The sequence below is a fragment of the Balaenoptera borealis genome (genome assembly GCF_965194805.1).
Source record: "Balaenoptera borealis genome assembly, chromosome: 8".
Taxonomy (NCBI): domain Eukaryota; kingdom Metazoa; phylum Chordata; class Mammalia; order Artiodactyla; family Balaenopteridae; genus Balaenoptera; species Balaenoptera borealis.
The window spans coordinates 78,912,645-78,931,043 of record NC_138865.1 but is presented as its reverse complement, the minus strand read 5'-3'; the positions used below and the strand labels follow the sequence as shown (position 1 = coordinate 78,931,043).

The following is an 18,399-nucleotide window of genomic DNA, read 5'->3' as shown; positions in this document are numbered from 1 at the left end:
TCAAAGTTCACAAAAGGCTGGAGTTGGAATAATTTAAATTCATTCATTTTATAGATGGGGAAACTGAGGCTAGAAAAGTGAGAGAACTTGGTATTTCCCCAATTGTCAGGGGGAATGGCGGCACATTAAAAATACCTGAGAAGATTCTAAAGCTATCAGTGCTCAAACTGTACCCCAAGACCAATTTAAATGAATCTTTGGGGAAGGTCTGGGGTCCTGGCATTTTGATTGAGAACCACTGGTGCAATGAAAAGAAAAATAGACCAACATTAACATTAGAACCAATCTGTAGTTGGTTCTGTCATTAGATAGATGCCTATCTATCACAGCTTAATGAAAGATTCAGATACCATTTGATTGTTATTTACATATCAAAATTATAAACAATCCAAATAAGAGGAGAGTGGCAATAAACTGTGGCATCTCCACATGATAGAATATTAAGCTGTTATTAAAAATGAAGTTTCTGAAGACTTTGTAAAAACATAGGATAATGTTTATCTAATGCTTAGTGCAGAAAGCAAGATACAAAACTTGTATACGGTATTTTAAAAATCTGATGAAAAGTACATATGCCAAAAGACTGGAAAAAATACAGTAGGTAGCCTTTTCTAGTTAGTGTTTGATGTATGATTCCAACTATATGACATTCTGGAAAAGGCAAATCTATGAGGCAGTAAAAAAATTTAGTGGTTTCCAGGGGTTGGGCAGGGGGAGGGAAGGAGGGAGGAACAGGCAGAGCACAGAGGATTTTCAGGGCAGTGAAGGTGTTCTGTATGATAGTACAATGGTGGATACTTGTCTTTATACATTTGTCCAAACTCATAGAACACCAAGAGTGGACCCTAATGTAAACTATAGACTTCGGTGATAATGATGTGTCAATGTAGGTATCAACTATAACAAACATCATTCTGGTGAGGGACACTGATAATGGGAGTGTTTGTGTGTGTGTTTGTGTATGTGCGTAGGGTAGTCAGGGGCTATGTGAGAACTCTGCACTTTCTGCTCAATTTTGCTGTGAACCCAAAACTCTAAAGTTGTAAAGAACCAAGTTTACTACGTAAAAAAAAATTAACTAGTGCCATCTTGGTTAGTGGATGCTTTAGTTCTTGCAATTGAAACAACCAAAAAACCAAACCCACTGAGGGTAGAAGTTCAAGATGAACGAACACCAACAAGATATTGGGCATGTCCTATCTGGGGCACGCTTGATAGTTTCATTTTCAAGTGGAAATATATTAGACCTTAACGTAGAAATATCACACTTTACTCAGAAGATCAAAACGAGCAGTTGTACTCACCGTCCTTGCAGATGGCTCCCATTTGACACATTCCTAAGTCTAAGAGATACCCACTGGGGCAGCTCGTACAGTTCTTGAACCCCGGACCGTTGCATGTCAAACAGCTGGTGTCACATCTATGGGGAGAATGTACAATTTATCATCCTTTTGCACATCAGGCACAGAAGAAGATGTGTTTGCTACCAACCTCTTAATGTCTTAAACTTCATCTTCTCCCTTTGAAGATGCCACAAAAATCTTTTCTTACAATAACCGCTAGGTTTGACAACATTAAAGAAAGCCTAGCAGGTAGACTATGATTTTAAAGGGGAGAGAGCATGCACTTGAAACAGAAATATTACTTTAGAGGTTTTAAAGTTCTTTCGAGGTGCAAAAAAAAAAAAAAAAAAAATCAGTTGGGTTAAAGGTGCAGCGCCGTGTCCACACACGTAAATGTTTGAAACTTATTTTTCATTAATAATTCTGTTTCATATTATTTATGAAGGCAGTCAAATAAGGAACCCGGTAGCCAAACACTAGGGCTTATGGGGTGGATCCACTTACTTTTTGCAGGATTTGTATCCATTTTCTGAAGAGTGGTCGAAGTAATGGCTGATACTACAGCTCTGCACGCACCTCCCATCCTCCATGAAGTAGCCCTCTGTGCAGTTAATACACCCACCAGCACCTGCTCCTTAAAAGCAAGACAGATGCAGAAGACAGAAACAAAACCTCAGAAGAGGTTGCATGATGGGCCGCTTCTTGCATAGTTGGTTAAAATGGCATTAGTAGGTTGTAATTTTAATAATTATGATATTTGTGCTTTTCCTTATGTTCTTTGGAAAAAATAATGCTCCAGTTTTACATGGAACCCATTTGCCAAAAACATCAAATCTCTTTGGAAAGCGAAGGAGGTTATCACTGGGAAATTTAAGTTTTCAATGAGCATAGGCTACTGATGACTGACTTCTGAGAATACATGCATGATTATCAGAAGAGACCCATGCTTCTCCAGCATTTATTTTAAAAATATCAAATGGGTTTGCATGAGTGATGGAGAAAGACAGGTAAACAAAAGCCAAACCAGAGCCAGAAGAATAAACAAGAGGACTGGGAGAGAAGGTACCAGCGCAGGTGGCGCAGAAGCGGTGGCAGGGTTGGCAGTCTTGGCCGTTGAAGTACCGCCCGTCCTCACAGGCAACGGCACACCGGGATCCCTGCAGGCTGAAGACACAGACACAGACTGCTGTGATCAGGCAAAGAAGTCATGACTCCCCAACGCCATATGTAACAAATATAGTTCCCCCCAGAGACCAGTGGCTTTGGCAAAGCTTCGAAGCATGGGAAATAGCCCCTGTAGTCTTTTTTTTTTCCTCCTCCCAATGCCTGTAATGCTTCTCTGTGCCTAACATTATGTCTGTAGCATACACACGTGCTGCAAGCTTTGGGGACATTCCTCTTAATTATTAGACTGGCTGACACATTTCTTCTTAACATTTTACAACATGGAGGTTTTTAAAAGTATTTTATTGACCCAAACAATCACCTTAGCTAACAATATGCTTACCAATTCCCTGATATCCAGACCTCCTAGACCTACTATGCCAGCGGTCCCCAACCTTTTTGGAACCAGGGACCAGTTTCGTGGAAGGCAACTTTTCCATGAGATGGGGGAGTGGGGGGGACAGTAATGCCAGCCATGGGAAGCGGCAGATGAAGCCTCACTCGTTTGCCCGCCGCTCACCTCCTGCCGTGCGGCCCAGTTCCTAACAGGCTGTGGACGGGTAGCGGTCCGCAGCCCGGGGGTTGGGGACCCCTGTACTACACAATAAACTTAAAAGTAGTTCTGTAACTATAAATGTAGTAGGAACACATGGTAAAATGAATTACAGCTGAATAAAAGCGCACAACTCTCCCTGCCCAACCCCCAGCTCAAACTCCCAGGAATAGCCTTTTTTTGATTTTAAGTGTTTCTGATTTTAGTTCTTCTATTGGTTCCTATCAAAACAACAGAATTCTAATATACTTTTGCCTTTATTGCTTGATTTATTAATTTTAAACTCTAATGAAAAATTTGGCAAAATTATCTACTTATACTGCTGCTTCTCCAAACATCTCGATTTTCCTTATACTATTATTTAGTCTTTTTAGGTGTTATCTGTGTCATATTTTCTCTAAATAGCACTCTTAGGCGTTACCTAATGAGTTGCTAGAATGTCAAATGAGGAATGTGTATTTTTTTCTTCTAATTTTTATCAGCTATGAGCTTTTTCATAGTCTACAGACAGATTCTTAAAATTAAAAACAAATGCATAAAATTTACAACATTTAATATACAAATTTTACTCACGGAATAACTCAATAGTGAGACTGTTACCATAATCCTATGTCACCCAATAGACAATACTAGAAAATGGGTATCTAAGCAACAGGGTCAAATGCTTTCTATTTTCTTATAAAAAATATATTTCTCTATATTGTTCCAATTCACATCTTACTTGACTGTGTTTTGAATATGGATCATACTATTAAAAAGTAACATTTATTTTTCCCTATGCTCTTTAAAGAAATTTGGAAAGGACAAAAACCAAAGTAGTTGAAAAAGAATCCCAGGCAGTCCTGTTCACATTTTAATCCATTTCCTTCTAGTATTTTATGCATAGATATTTTTGTTTGTTTTTAGCCAGTATTTAAAATTTTACAGGTCTCTTGAGGCAAAATGGCCAACCCTAGAAGCCCCTAAGGAAAACGCAGGGAGCCTCAAGGAGACAGCAAGTGTATTTCATTCATAGATCTTCTACTGGCCAGAGAGCTGTCATTTAAAAAGCCAGTAAAAGAAAATCCCTTTCCTTTTTGTAGAGCTGTAAAAAGGGGACAGTGCATCAAATGAATCCTTTTGTGGGAGGAAACAGGACTACCAAAAAACTTATCAAAGTTTTTAAAAAGCTGCCTCATTTTTCTAATAAAGGACATTACTTCTGAGGTTGGCACTTATTCAGCAGGAGACGGAGGCTGCACTGTGTGAGGAGGGAATGCACTAAGTGGGACGTGCAGCACAGCAGTCTCTGTGAGCCATGATGCTTTCTGCTGGTTCCAAAATAAAGGGGTGGGGCTACCCTGGTGGTGCAGTGGTTGAGAATCCGCCTGCCAATGCAGGGGACACGGGTTCGAGCCCTGGTCTGGGAGGATCCCACATGCCGCGGAGCAGCTGGGCCCGTGAGCCACAACTACTGAGCCTGCGCGTCTGGAGCCTGTGCTCCGCAACAAGAGGCCACGACAGTGAGAGGCCCGCGCACCGCGATGAAGAGTGGCCCCCACTTGCCGCAACTAGAGGAAGCCCTCGCATAGAAAACGAAGACCCAACAGAGCCAAAAATAAAGAAAGAAAATAAATAAATTTAAAAAAGAAAAGATGACTACTATCTAAAACAAAACAAAACAAAACAAAATACAGGGGTGGCAAGGCTAACGAACCTGGTACCGTGAACTCCTGGGTTCTTTCTGGGATAAGCCAGCCAGGTTAGACCTGTGCCGTCCCACACGCTCTAGCACCTGTAGCTCGGGAGCACTTGAAATGTGGCTAGTGTGGCCAAGGAACAGAATTTAACATTTTGTTTTATTTTTGTTAATTTCATTCTAAATTTTACAAATTGGCGCTTGATTTGGTTATTGGCAAACTTTTGAGTAAGTGTGGAACAACTTGGCTATATAAAACCTACTTCAACTAGATTTTATAAAATCTAAATACAGCTCAAGTATTTCTCATAAAAAATTATTGTCTGAATTGAGATGTGCTTTAGGGGTGAAATACATATCAGATTTCGAAGGCTAGGTACTACAAACAAAAAAGAATATAAAATATCTCACTAATTATCTTTTATATTGTCTTACATTGGTTACATGTTGAAATGATATTTTGGATATATCTGATTAAATATTTTATCAAAATAAATTTCACCCGTATCTTTTTACTCCTTTTAATGTGGCTACTGACATATTTAAAATAACATATGGTTCTCATACTTCTGTTGGAGAGCACTGGTTAACTTACTCTATCAAATGTTCCCTAAGAACTACAGAGAATAATCTTAATCTTTTATTTCTCATGGACCAATTCAGTGTCAGATATTGGAATAAGTGCTTTGTAAATGTTATCACAGTTAATCCTTATCATGATCCAGCAACATCGGGGTTATTATCACCATTTTATAGATGAGAAAACCGAAGCTCAGAGGGGCACAGTGACTTGGCCAAAATCACACAGATGATAAATGGCAGAGAAAGGTTTGAGCTCACATTTACCTTCCTTCTTTTCATTATGCCGATCTGCTCCTTCTACAAAAAGCAGTAGGAGGCCGACCAGACTGCTATTTGTCAAAACTGAAGTCCTGAGGTAAAAGGTGCTAAGCAAACTGACACTGAATGCATTTATGGGGAAAAAAAGAAAGCCACGGATAATCAATTAATCTAAATAAAAATGATGTTCCGCTATTAATTAATGCAAAGAATTACCTGCCTAAAAACTGCCTGGACCCTGCATATTTCACCTCTGATCAGAGGTGAAAAGAGAGGTACTGTTGATTCTTTTTTTTTTTTAAGTTTTTTTTTTTTTAAATTATTATTTATTTATTCATCTTTGGCTGTGTTGGGTCTTCGTTTCTGTGCGAGGGCTTCCTCTAGCTGTGGCAAGTGGGGGCCACTCTTCATCAGGGTGCGCGGGCCTCACTATCGTTGCCTTTCGTTGCGGAGCACAGGCTCCAGACGCGCAGGCTCAGTAGTTGTGGCTCACGGGCCTAGTTGCTCCGCAGCATGTGGGATCTTCCCAGACCAGGGCTCGAGCCCGTGTCCCCTGCATTAGCAGGCAGATTCTCAACCACTGCGCCACCAGGGAAGCCCGGTACTGTTGATTCTTGAAAGGGAAGCAGTGGAGCACGATTCTAGCTCTATGTAATAAACCCAGAGTCCAACTCCTCACTCAGTGTGGGATGATGTGACCTTCACTAAGGATATCAAGAGAATACCTAGTTCATTTGAGCTGCATGTTATTCTCTCAAGGAATCTATCAACTATCTGGCTGTAGCAACGTGCAGGTCTCATCCATTCAAGGAAAACACCCCTTGGTATTAAATCTATGTGCATACCATAGCATAATGGAACCAGCCTGAGGTGCTGAAGATAAGAGAATGATTGGCTATACGGAGAGAAATAATAAAGATAAGGGAATAGTTTCAACCATCAGAGGAATGAATCACGGGGATTAAATATAATTCATTGGTGTTACCTACACAGTAATCCTTGACTGATGCACTACCGGTCAAAAAGCCTGAAGCAAGCCTCTCAAATGGCCATTTATTTACTTGTATTTGAGCCATCTTTTCTAAAGGGAATTTTATTTGGTTTATAAACCTTCCTTAGCCAAGATGGTATCCATTTTTTCACATAAAATGGTAGAGATAATGCAAATAGCAATCAAGTGTTTGAATGGGAGTCAAACCAAGGGTGACTTATAAAAGGGTTATCTATTTACTTTTTTTTTTTTTTTAATTTATACTGAGAAGTTCTTGGGCTGTGTTACTTGATGAAATCCTTCACTCTCTTACCTTAACCCCTCCCTACATTCTGTACAGTTGTCGGATTCAGTACATGTCTTGCAGTTTTCACTGCATTTCCGGCAAAGATTTTTCTCTGTTAAAAAAGAAAAAGTAACAAGGTTATAAATCAATTTTGGTCAACTGGATTCCATCAAAGCATATGTTCTAATGTTTGCTAATGTATGCTATAGTACACATGGCCTTGAGTAGGAAACTGTAGGAAAAGCCCCAGACTCAGCACTTGCTACCACTTCTCAGCAAACCAAATACAGGTAGGAACTATATAGCATGGGGTAACACCTTAGTGATATCTACCATTTTATAGACAAGAGAACTACAGCCCACTTAATTCTTAAATAGTTTATTGGTTTTTTTCTTCTTCCCATTCTCTTTCCCAAGCAGGGTTTCCTAACTTCCTACAATGAAAATCTCACTCATGAAGCTGGGGCACTGTCACTAGTAAGTGTTGAGAAGCAACGCTAGCAGCTGAGGGATGGAACGGTAGACCCCATGCTCACAGCTTTCAGGACTACTCTGACGAACTATACTAGGAAAGAGAACTCGCTTTTAAGGTAAGGGTTGATTTTTTCTTGCGTTGTTCAGTGTCTTAAACTTCATAGCAGCTGGAGACTTGATACCTTCTCTGAGATGCAAGTGGATTCTAACCTCATGTGTATGTAGACTTGAATGAAGCTTTGTCTATAGGCTTCTCTATCTACTCTTTTTTTTTTTTATTTTTATTTTTGGCTGTGTTGGGTCTTCGTTTTTGTGCGAGGGCTTTCTGTAGTTGCGGCGAGCGGGGGCCACTCTTCATCGCGGTGCGCGGGCCTCTCACTGTCGTGGCCTCTCTTGTTGCGGAGCACAAGCTCCAGACGCGCAGGCTCAGTAGTTGTGGTTCACGGGCCTAGTTGCTCCGCGGCATGTGGGATCTTCCCAGACCAGGGCTCGAACCCGTGTCCCCTGCATTGGCAGGCAGATTCTCAACCATTGCGCCACCAGGGAAGCCCCTCTATCTGCTCTTTAAATGCTGGTGTTCTTCAGGGTTCCACAGAGAAGCACTGCTTTAATGGATCCCTCTAAGGACCTCCTGGAAGTCCATTTCCTTTCTCAATTCTGAGCCCCTTGGCCTGAAATATGAAGTCCTTTACAATCTATGATCTCCCCCTCATAGTGTCATTGAGACTACTGGACATGGCATAGGCTCTGAAGCCAGAGGACCTAGATTTGTGTTATGCTTTTAGCATTTCCAGTGGGCAAGTTCACAGTCTCTGTTCTCCCATTTGTTAACTAAATATTACAATAATGCCTACCTCTCAGCTTGTCTTGAGGAGTTAATGACATTATTCAAGGGAACTGTAAATATGTTGGCGGTAATTACTGCTAGTCACGATCATGCATAATCACTATGTTATATGTAAATGGACTCATTAAAGGAGGAAATTAAAACAAAAGGCAATTGCATAGAAGGAGAGAGATGCACAGACCACTTGTATCAGCAAAGTAATTGTTTAAATAGCCTTCTTTAATTATCTACCTTCCAGGCTCTGGCTAAAGAACTGGTTCTCTCAATTATCTTTATCTTATCATATACCATCTAGAACCAAATTCCTTTCCCAAGGCTCAGCCTTCTTGAAAGAATTTTGAATTTTTTCTTCAGGGAATCCTACTTATTTCTGAGCCCTTTTCTAAAAATTTTTATTGAAGTGTAGTTGATTTACAATATTGTGTTAATTACTGCTGTACAGCAAAGTGATTCCGTTATACACATATACACATTCTTTTTTATATATTCTTTTCCATTATGGTTTATCATAGGATATTGAATATAGTTCTCTGTGCTATACAGTAGGACCTTGGTGTTTATCCATTCTATATAGAAAAGCTTACATCTGCTAACCCCAACTTCCCACTGCATCGCTCCCCCTTGGCAAGCACCAGTCTGTTCTCTACGTTCCTGATTTCTGTTTTTGTTTCATAGATAGGTTCAGGTTCATTTGTGTCTTATTTTAGATTCCACATATAAGTGATATCATATGGTATTTGTCTTTCTCTTTCTGACTTCACTTAGCATGATATTCTCTGCTTGCATTCATGTTGCTGCAAATGGCATTATTCTTTTTTATGGCTCTGAGTAGTATTCCATTATGTGTGTGTGTGTGTGTGTGTGTGTATGTATATATTTATATACATACACACACACATCTTCTTGATCCATTCATCTATCTATGGACATTATGTCTTGGCTATTGTGAATAGTGCTGCTATGAACATAGGGGTGCGTGTATCTTTTTGAATTATAGTTTTGTCTGGATATGTGCGCAGAAGTGAGACTGCTGGATCATATGGTTGTTCTATTTTCAGTTTTCTGAGGAACCACCGTACTGTCTTCCACAGTGGCTGCACCAACTTATATTCCCATTAACAGAGTAGGAGGGTTCCCTTTTCTCCACACCCTCTCCAGCATTTGTTATTTGTAGACTTTTTAATGATGACCATTCTGATCGATGTGAGGTGGTACCTCATTGTAGTTTTGATTTGTATTTCTCTAATAACTAGCAATGGTTGAACATCTTTTCATTTGCCTATTGGCCATCTGTATGTCTTCCTTGGAGAAATGTCTATTTAGGTCTTCTGCATATTTTTCGATTGGGTTATGTTTTTCTTGTTGTTGAGTTGTAGGAGCTGTTCTTATATTTTGGAAATTAAGCCCTTGTCTGTTGCATGATTTGCAAATATTTTTTCTCATTCTGTACTTTGTCTTTTCATTTTGTTTATGGTTTCCTTTGCTGTGCAAAACATTGTGAGTTTGATAGGTCTCATTTGTTTATTTTTGTTTTTATTTCTACTGCCTTGAGAGACTGACCAAAGAAAACAGTGATATGATTTATGTTAGAGAATGTTTTGCCTATGATTTCTTCTAGGAGTTTTATGGTGTCATGTCTTATGTTTAAGTTTTTAAGCCATTTTGAGTTTATCTTTGTGTATGGTGTGAGAGTGTGTTCTAACTTCATTGATTTACATGCAGCTGTCTAACACTCCCAACACCACTTACTGAAGAGACTGTCTTTTTCCCATTGTATATTTGTGTCTCCTTTGTCGAAGATTAATTTACTGTAGATGCGTGGCTTTATTTCTGGGCTCTCTATTCTGTTCCATTGATCCATATGTCTGTTTTTGTGCCAATACTGTAGCTTTGTAGTATTGTCTGAAGTCTGGGAGGGTTATGACTCCTGCTTTGTTCTTTTCTTCAGGATTGCTTTGGCAATTCTGGGTCTTTTATGGTTTCTTATGAATTTTTGGATTATTTGTTCTAGTTCTGTGAAAAAATTTATGGGTAATTTGATAGGGATCACATTAAATCTGTAGATTGCTTTGGGTAGTATGGCCATTTTAACAATACTAATTCTTCCAATCCAAGAGCATGGAATATCTTTACATTTCTTTGAATCATCTTCACTTTCCTTTATTAATGTTTTATAGTTCTCAGCATATAAGTCTTTCACCTCCTTGGTCAGGTTTATTCCTAAGTCTTTTATTTTTGGGGGTGCAATTTTGAAAGGTATTGTTTTTTTTACATTCCCCTTCTGATAGTCATTGTTGGTGTAAAGAAATGCAGCTGGTTTCTGTATGTTAATCTTGTATCCTGCTACCTTGCTGAATTCGTTTATCAGTTCTAGTAGTTTTTTGTGGAGTCTTTAGGGCTTTCTATATATGTAATCATGTCATCAGCATATAATGACAACTTTACCTCTTCCCTTCCAATTTGAATACCTTTTATTTCTTTTTCTTGTCTGATTGCTGTGGCTAGGACTTCCAATACTATGCTGAATAGAAGAGCTGAGAGTGGGCATCCCTGTCCTTCTCCAGATTTTAGTGGGGAGGCTTTCAGATTTTCACAATTGAGTATTATCTTGGCTGTGGGTTTGTCATAAATACCTTTTATTATATTCCCCCCCCCCTTAAAATTTTTATTTTATATTGGAGTATAGTTGATTAACAATGTTGTGTTAGTCTCTGGTGTACAGCAAAGTGATTCAGTTATACATATACATGTATCTATTCTTTTTCAAATTCTTTTCCCATTTAGGTTATTACAGAATATTGAGCAGAATTCCCTGTGCTGTACAGTAGGTCCTTGCTGGTTATCTATTTTAAATATAGCACTGTGTGCATGTCAATCCCAAACTCACACTCTATCCCTCCCCCCGCCCACCCTTCCCCTGCTAACCATAAGTTCGTTCTCTAAGTCTGTGAGTCTGTTTCTGTTCCGTAAAAAGGTTCATTTGTATCATTTTTTTTTTAAAGATTCTGCCTGTAAGTGATATCATATGATATTTGTCTTTCTCTGTCTGACTTACTTCACTCAGTATGACAATCTCCAGGTCCATCCATGTTGCTGAAAATGGCATTATTCCATTCTTTTTTTATGGCTGAGTAATATTCCACTGTATATATGTACCATATCTTCTTAATCCATTCATCTGTTGACGGACATTTAGGTTGCTTCCATGTCTTGGCTATTGTAAATAGTGCTGCAGTGAACATTGGAGTGCATGTATCTTTTCGAAGTATGGTTTTCTCGGTATATATGCAGGAGAGGGATTGCTGGATCATATGGTAGCTCTATTTCTAGTTTCTTAAGGAACTTCCATACTGTTCTCCATAGTGGCTGTACCAAGTTACATTCCTACCAACAGTGCAGGAGGGTTCCCTTTTCTCCACACCCTCTCCAGCATTTATTGTTTGTAGACTTTTTGATGATGGCCATTCTGACGGGTGTGGGGTGATATCTCATGGTCATTTTGATTTGCATTTTTCTAATTACTAGTGATGTTGAGCATCTTTTCATGTGCCTCTTGGCCATCTGTATGTCTTCTTTGGAGAAATGTCTATTTAGGTCTTCTGCCCATTTTTTGATTGGGTTGTTTGTTTTTTGATATTGAGCTGCATGAACTGTAAATTTTGGAGACCATTCCCTTATCGGTCACATCATTTACAGATATTTCTCCCATTCTATGGGTTGTCTTTTCATTTTGTTTATGGTTTCCTTTGCTGCACAAAAGCTTTTGAATTTAATTAGGTCCCATTTGTTTGTGTTTGTTTTTATTTCTGTTACTCTAGGAGATGGATCCAAAAATATATTGCTGAGATTTATGTCAAAGAGTGTCCTGCCTTTGTTTTCCTCTAAGAGTTTTATAGTGTCTGGCCTTACATTCAGGTCTTTAATCCATTTGGAGTTTATTTTCGTGTATGGTGTTAGCGAGTGTTCTAATTTCATTCTTTTACATGTAGCTGTCCAGTTTTCCCAGAACCACTTATTGAAAAGCCTGTCTTTTCTCCATTGTATATTCTTGCCTCCTTTGTCAAAGATAAGGTGACCATAGGTGTGTGGGTTTATCTCTGGGCTTTCTATCCTGTTCCATTGGTCTATATTTCTGTTTTTGTGCCAGTACCATAGTCTCTTGATTACTGTAGCCTTGCTGTATAGTCTGAAGTCAGAAATCCTGATTCCTCCTGCTCTGTTTTTCTTTCTCAAGATTGCTTTGGCTATTTGGGGTCTTTTGTGTTTCCATACAAATTGTAAAATTTTCTGTTCTAGTTCTGTGAAAAATGCCATTGGTAATTTGATAGGGATTGCATTGAATCTGTAGATTGCCTTGGGTAGTGTAGTCATTTTGGCAATATTGAGTCTTCCAATCCAAGAACATGGTGTATCTTTCCATCTGTTTGTGTCATCTTCGATTTCCTTCATCAGTGTCTTATAGTTTTCTGAGTACAGGTCTTTTGCCTCCTTAGGTAGTTTTATTCCTAGGTATTTTATTCTTTTTGATGTGATGGTAAATGGGATTGTTCCTTTAATTTATTTTTCTTATCTTTCGTTGTTAGTGTATAGAAATGCAACAGATTTCTGTGTATTAATTTTGTATCCTGCAACTTTACCAAATTCACTGACGAGCTCTAGTAGTTTTCTGGTAGCATCTTTAGGATTTTCTATGTATGGTATCATGTCATCTGCAAACAGTGACAGTTTTACTTCTTCTCCAATTTGGATTCCTTTTATTTTTTTTTCTTCTATGATTGCCATGGCTAGGACTTCCAAAACTGTGTTGAATAAAAGTGGTGAGAGTGGTCATCCTTGAATTGTTCCTGATTTTAGAGGAAATGATTTCAGCTTTTCACCATTGGGTATGATGTTAGCTGTACGTTTGTCATACATGGCCTTTATTATGTTGAGGTAGGTTCCTTTTGTGCCTACTCTCTGGAGAGTTTTTATCAGAAATGGGTATTGAATTTTGTCAAAAGCCTTTTCTGCATCTACTGAGATGATCTTGTGTTTTTTGTCTTTTCTTTTGTTTATGTGGTGCATCACATTGATTTGCGTATGTTGAACCATCCTTGTGAACGTGGGATGAATCCCACTTGGTCATGATGTATGATCTTTTTTATGTGTTACTAGATTTGTTTTGCTAATATTTTGTTGAAAATTTTTGCATCTATATTATTCATAGATATTGGCCTGTAATTTTTTTTGGCAGTGCCTTTGTCTTTTATTGGTATCATGGTGATGGTGACTTCATAGAATATCTTTGGGAGTGTTCCCTCCTCTTCAATTTTTTTGGAAGAGTTTGAGAAGGATCGGTATTAAATTCTTCTTTGTATGTTTGGTAGAATTCACCTGTGAAGCCATCTGTCCTGGACTTTTGTTTGTAGGCAGTTTTTAGATTACAGATTCTATTGCACTTCTAGTGATCAGTCTGTTTAAATTATCTACTTCTTCTTGATTCAATTTTGGTGAGCTCTGTGTTTCTAGAAAGTTGTCCATTTCTTCTAGGTTGTAGAACTTGTTGGCATATAATTGTTCATAGTATTGCCTTATGATTTTTTGTATTTTTGCAACATCAGTTGTTGTGTTTCGTTTTTCATTTCTTATTTTGTTTTTTGGGTTCTCTCTCTTTTCTTCTTCGTGAGCCTGGCCAGAAGTTTGTCAGTCTTGTTTATCCTTTCAAAGAACCAGCTCTTGGTTTTATTGATTTTTTCTATTATTTTTTAATCTCTATTTTCTTTATTTCCTCTCTGATCTTTATTATTTACTTCCTTCTGCTGACTTTAGGTTTTGTTTGTTCTTCTTTTCCTGATTCTTTTAAGTGGTAGGTTAGGTTGTTTATTTGAGATTTTTCTTGTTTTTTGAGGAAGGTCTGTGTCATTATGAATTTTAAGAACTGCTTTTGTTGCATCCCATAGATTTTGTATAGTTGTTTTTATTGTCATTTGTTTCAAGGTATTTTAAAATTTCCTCTTTGATTTCATTGTTGACCCATTAGTTTTTTTTTTTTTAATTATTTATTTTTGGCTGCATTGGGTCTTCATTACTGCATGTGGGCTTTCTCTAGTTGCCGCGAGTGGGGACTACTCTTCATTGCGGTGTGCGGGCTTCTCATTGCGGTGGTTTCTCTTGTTGTGGAGCCCAGGCTCTAGGCGTGCAGGCTTTAGTAGGTGTAGCACACTCGTTCAGTAGTTGTGGCTCGCGGGTTCTAGAGCGCAGGCTCAGTAGTTGTGGCGCACGGGCTCAGTTGCTCTGCGGCATGTCGGATCTTCCCGGACCAGGGCTCGAACCCATGTCCCCTGCATTGGCAGGCGGATTCTTAACCACTGCGCCACCAGGGAAGTCCCGACCCATTAGTTTTTTAGTAGCATGTTGTTTAGTCTCCATTTCATCATTTTTCTCTAATTTCTTTTCCTGTGGTTAATTTCATGCCACTGTGGTCAGAAACGATGCTTGAGATAATTTCTATACTGTTAAATTTGTTGAGGCTTGTTTTGTGCCCTAGTATGTAGTCAGTCCTAGAGAATGTTCTATGTGTACCTGAAAATAATGTGTATTCTGGTTTTTTTAAATGTAATGTCCTGAAAATATCAATTAAGTCTAACTGTTCTATTGTATCATTTAGGATCTCGGTTGCCTTATTGATTCTCTGTCTAGAAGATCTGTCCATTGATGTGAGTGGGATGTTAAAGTCTCCTACTATTATTGTATTTCTGTCAGTTTCTCCTTTTATGTGTGTTAGTATTTGTTTTATGTCTTTGTGTACTCCTATATTAGATGCATATATGTTGACAAGTGTTCCATCCTCTACTTGTATTGGTCCTTTTATCATTATATAGAGTCCTTCTTTATCTTTCTTTATGGCCTTTGTTTTAAAGTCTATTTTGTCTGATATGAGTATTGTGACCCCTGTTTTCTTGTCATTTCCATTTGCATTAAGTATCTTTTTCTATCTCCTCACTTTCAATTTATGTGTGTCCTTTGCCCTAAAGTGGATCTCTTGTAGGTGGCATATTGTAGGCTCTTTTATTTTTTATCCAGTCTGCCACTCTGTCTTTTGATTGGAGCATTTAGTCCATTGACATTTAAGGTAATTATTGATAGATATGTATTCACTGCCATTTTAAACCTTGTTTTCCCATTGACTTTATATTTCTTTTTTGTCCCTTTCTTTTTGTTTTTCCTTTTGTGGTTTGATAATTTTCTTTTGTATTATACTTATGTTCTCTTCTTTTTGGCTTTTGTGAATCTATTGTATGTTTTTGATTTGTGCTTAGCCTGTTTTTCAAGTATGTTAACCCCTTCCTATATCTACTTGCCTTAGACTGGGAGTCATATAGGCTCAAACACATTATAGGAGGAAAAAAATCTACATTTTTTACTCTCCTTCCCCACATTTATGATTTTGATGTCTTCTTTTACATCTTCATCCTTTTGCTGTTCATTGTGGTTATCATCACTTTCACAGAAATTATTTGATCTTTAAAAAAATCTGTGTCTGGCTTATTTAAGTGATTTACTTTCCAGTTGTGATTTTCTCTTTCCTATAGAGTTTTAGTTCTTTTCTATTTAGAGAAGACCTTTCAATATTTCTTTTGGGATCAGTTTAGTACTGCTGTATTCTTTAGTTTTTGCTTATCTGAGAAATTCTTTCTCTCTCCTTCTTTTCTAAATGATAATCTTGCTGGGTAGAGTATCCTAGGTTGCAGATTTTTCCCTTTCAGGACTTTGAATATATCTTGCCACTCCCTTCTGGCCTGCATGTTTCTTTAGAGAAATCAGCTGATAGCCTTATGGGGGTTCCCTTGTAATTAACTCTTGGTTTTTCTCTTGCTGCCTTCACAATCCTCTCTTTAACTTTTGCCATTTTTATTATAATATGTCTTGGTGTAGGTCTGTTTGGGCTTATCTTGTTTCAGACCCTCTGTGCTTCCTGTACCTGGATATCTCTTTCCTTTTTTAGGTTTGGGAAGTTTTCAGCCATAATTTCTTCAATTACATTTTTGATCCCCTTTTCTCTTTCTTCCCCTTCTGGAATCCCTATTATGCATAGATTGGCATGCTGTATATTATCCCATAGGTCTCTTACATTGCTTTCATTTTTTTTTCTTCATTTGGCTTTCTGTCTGCTGTCCTGATTGGGTGATTTCCATTATTCTATCTTCCAGGTCACTTACTCATTCTTCTGCATTATTCATTCTGCTATTCATGCCTTTGGCTCAGTTTTGTCTCTGCAAATGAGTTTTCTAATTTTTCTTGGTTCCTATTTATAGTTTCTAATTCCTTTTTACAGTACTCTGCATTTCTGTTGATAGCCTTTCTTAATTCCTTCAGTATTTTCATTATCTCCTTTTTGAAATTGGTGTCTATTAGACTGAAGAGGTCTGTTTCATTGTTTGTTCTTTCAGGGGAATTCTCTTGGTCTTTTAACTGGGAGTGGTTCCTCCCCTACTTTATTTTACTTATATTTCTCTTACTCTGTGAGTTTAGGAGAAACAATTATCTACTGTGGTCTTGGAGGGCTATTTATATGTGGGGGCATCCCTGTGTAGCTTGTGTTTAATATATTTGGTGTGAGGGCTGTTTTTAGTAGAGATGCCTGTTGCCTCTTTCCTCAGCATGTGCTGATCATTAGCCCCTTAATATGGGGTGTGCAGAAGTGATGGCTGGTGCCATTCCCGGGGTTCTTGGTGGCGGTGGCAGCTCAGGTGCACCCCCGGAGTGCACCATGGTGGCTTAGGCAGCTCATGACCACTCCTGGGGTCAGGCAGGGCAGTGGCGGTGGTGGCTTGTGGCCTCTCCTGGCATCTTTTCCAAGGCTCAGCCTTCCTGATTGAATTTTGAATTTTTTCTTCAAGGAATACTACTTATTTCTGATCCCTTATGTCCCCTCCCCATTCTCATTTTTCCCTTTCTTCGTCACATTGCAGCTTATGTTCTGAATTTTGGGGAAAATAAAAACTACTGGGGAACCCATCCCCATTGCTCTAAAGGGTAAGCCAAGATCCCCCTCTCCCTCATAGAGAAAAGCCTGCCTTTGAATCAAGAGTGAATTTGACTTGTTAAGTAGCAAAATTATCCACTTCAAAATTCTTTCCTGTTTTTTTTTTTTTTTTTTTTTTTAAATCTCTTTTGTTCAGACAAATTATCCAGAGCTCAGAAATAAAAAGATACCTGCAGCCCTTGTCAGGGCCATACCAGAACACTGTCAAAAAGAGGTGTGCCCAAGGATTATGGAATTCTCTAGGCAATGTACCTTTGTCTGTTCACTAATGACATTTGATTAGGGCCCACATCCTGTGAAGCCACATGTTAATTTACAGATTTTTGTTTGATAAAGTTCCAAATGATTTCTGTCCATTTGAAAAAATAACCCCCCAAAATTCTAATTGTGTTGCCATGCAGGATATTATTCAGTTTTGTCTCTAACTCAGCAAATGGACTTCATTTTGCCTTTCCTGGTGGAATAAGATACCTGATACTCTTTGAACCCACCTATCACCTTGTAGTTTTCCTCATTAATGGGTTAAGTAATTTGTTGACATATTTCCATTCTCTATTTACATGAAAGTCACGTTTTTAACCTTGTTGATATCATATAGGGGCCTGCTTCCTTCGCTTAGTGCGCAGAAAAGAGCAGGCCTGGCTGCTATCCTTATAAGGTTGGCCCATGGCTGACATCTGGGAAGTTGGATTTTATGAAGTTTCCCACCACCCTGATAAGAGTGGCTCATGGAGCCTAAACAGTTTGTACAAACAATATGGTTTGCACTGAATACCAGCTTTCCTTCTAGGAGTCTGGAATTTTGGTATGTGCCAGGCACAGGGTGCCTTCATAACCAGACCCTAATAACAACCTCGGGTCCTGAGACTCTAGGGAGGTTCCCTGGTAGATGACATTTCATACATGTTGTCACAAATTGTTGCTGGGGGAATGAAATGTATCCTATGTCACTCCATTGGATGAAAACTCTTGAAAACTTGCACCTGGTTTCCTCCAGACTTTGTCCCATGTGCCTTTTCCCTTTGCTGATTTTACTCTGTATCCTTTTACTGTAATAAGTCATAATTGTGAGTTCATGAGTACAATGATATACTGAGTCTTGTGGGTCCTCCTAGCAAGTCACTGCTTCAAGGGGTCCTCGGGCTCATCCCCAGATTCAGTTATAGGCATTTTTACGTAAATTATTTTTTTGCAAATT

General features: G+C 38.6%; 1 protein-coding gene and 1 long non-coding RNA gene across 11 annotated transcripts in view; one reads left to right on the top strand and one right to left on the bottom strand.

The window, feature by feature from the left end:
* PCSK5 (proprotein convertase subtilisin/kexin type 5) overlaps positions 1 to 18,399 on the bottom strand; it is a 465,151-nt gene that overhangs the window by 142,661 nt on the left and 304,091 nt on the right. For all 9 annotated transcript variants that reach the window (XM_082401326.1, XM_082401328.1, XM_082401327.1 and 6 more), the window contains 4 exons: positions 6,883 to 6,967; positions 2,410 to 2,507; positions 1,848 to 1,977; positions 1,305 to 1,420 (listed from right to left, as the gene is read on the bottom strand). In XM_082401326.1, the coding sequence (XP_082257452.1) occupies positions 1,305 to 1,420; positions 1,848 to 1,977; positions 2,410 to 2,507; positions 6,883 to 6,967 (429 nt within the window). The remainder of the gene's footprint in view (positions 1 to 1,304; positions 1,421 to 1,847; positions 1,978 to 2,409; positions 2,508 to 6,882; positions 6,968 to 18,399) is intronic.
* LOC309633131 overlaps positions 1 to 18,399 on the top strand; it is a 99,449-nt gene that overhangs the window by 33,245 nt on the left and 47,805 nt on the right. For both annotated transcript variants that reach the window (XR_014247329.1, XR_014247330.1), the window contains exon 2: positions 7,276 to 7,445. This is a non-coding gene — a long non-coding RNA (uncharacterized lncRNA). The remainder of the gene's footprint in view (positions 1 to 7,275; positions 7,446 to 18,399) is intronic.